We start from the raw sequence: 1,297 nt of genomic DNA on the forward strand, positions 1-1,297 counted from the left end.
TTAAAAGGTCAAAAGCATTTAAAAGTTCTAATGGTGGTGGCTTAAGAGGAATCTTTCCAATTGTGAACTCCTTTGCTTCAAACTGTTGCCACTCTTCAGCTGATAATTCGCTCTTGGGTGTGAATAACTTCTCTGAGGCAGGGCTAGAGTTGGTGGCTGCAGCAGAGGCTGAGGTGACAGGATGTCCAGGGGCACTGGCACTCTGTCCAAACAAAGCAGCGCTCGAAGGCGAGGCAGAAGTGGCTACGGCGGCACTAAAGGCTCCAAAGGCTGGGAGCGGAGTGGTGCTTGCAGAGTTCACAGCAGAAGCACTGCCAAAGCCTGAGAAGCCGGAAGTCCCAAAGCCCCCAGCTGTGGCAGCTGTTTTAAAGGAGAAGGAGGCTGCAGATGGAGCAGCCGGGCTACCAAACCCAAGGGACTGGGGTGCGCTAGGAGAGGACGTCGCCCCAAATGCAGGAGGATTTCCAGCAGCAGAAGAGCTCCCAGCAGCAGGGCTGCTCCCAGATGATGCTGAACTGACGAGGCTGGAACTGGTTTTAAAGGAGAAGCTGCTGGCACTGGTACTGCTGCTGCTGCTCACAGGAAAGCCTGCAAGTAGAGAATTTATGAAAAATACAGGAATGGGTACCCCCAGGGATACTAAACCACTGCTGCATTTCAAAGATGCAGCAGCAGCAGCAAACTACAGAAAATGCTTCAATGTTTTGGTTCTTAGGACAGGAACTTACTTGACAGCCCAAAGCTTGAGGTTTGCTGTCCTCCCATTCCAAAGGCAGGCGCTGCTTGAGTGCCCATGGTCTTGAAAGCAGAGAGCTGAAAAGATTCCAGAGGCATACATGAAAACTAGATTCCAAAACAGAGAACTCTCTCTCAGTAACTATTTGAAACAAAAATAGAGCTGCCCAGTCCTATTGAATCCAACTCAGACCATGCTGGACAGTCATCACTCCTCACAGCTGCATGCTCTTGCAGTGCTTTAAGTGCTCCAAGGCCATACACACTGTTCTCTGTGAAACCCTCCAGAAATGCAAATCTGTTACAATTGATCAGTTGCTGCCTGTCAGTCAATGACCTGCTCAGCCCTGGGAGCTCTCATTCTCACCTCTTACTCTTCCATTTTGTGCTCTGTGACTGTATTTAGGGCACAGCTTTGACTCACTCCGTTCTCTCTCCTCGGCACATCCCGTCTCCTGTGGTAAAGCCCAAATCCTGCTTGCCCACCTTCAGCACGAAACAGACCAAGGGCTGGGATCATATTACTCAACCTTTACTGCACTTCATGCAGACTGCACTCAAA

The 1,297-nt window shown here is 50.1% G+C and overlaps 1 protein-coding gene across 1 annotated transcript; it reads right to left on the reverse strand.

Moving 5' to 3' along the window:
- Positions 1 to 3: 3 nt before the first annotated feature.
- On the reverse strand, positions 4 to 1,235 carry LOC103623066 (nucleoporin-like protein 2; the record flags this gene model as incomplete). The annotated part of the gene is made up of 2 exons (XM_008642103.2): positions 729 to 1,235; positions 4 to 588 (listed from the first exon to the last, which is right to left on the reverse strand). Coding segments are annotated over exons 1-2 (691 nt in total), but the record flags the coding sequence as incomplete, so codon positions are not given.
- Positions 1,236 to 1,297: the final 62 nt, after the last annotated feature.

This window comes from Corvus brachyrhynchos, unplaced genomic scaffold (assembly GCF_000691975.1).
Source record: "Corvus brachyrhynchos isolate BGI_N302 unplaced genomic scaffold, ASM69197v1 C11866755, whole genome shotgun sequence".
In the NCBI taxonomy this organism is placed as follows: domain Eukaryota; kingdom Metazoa; phylum Chordata; class Aves; order Passeriformes; family Corvidae; genus Corvus; species Corvus brachyrhynchos.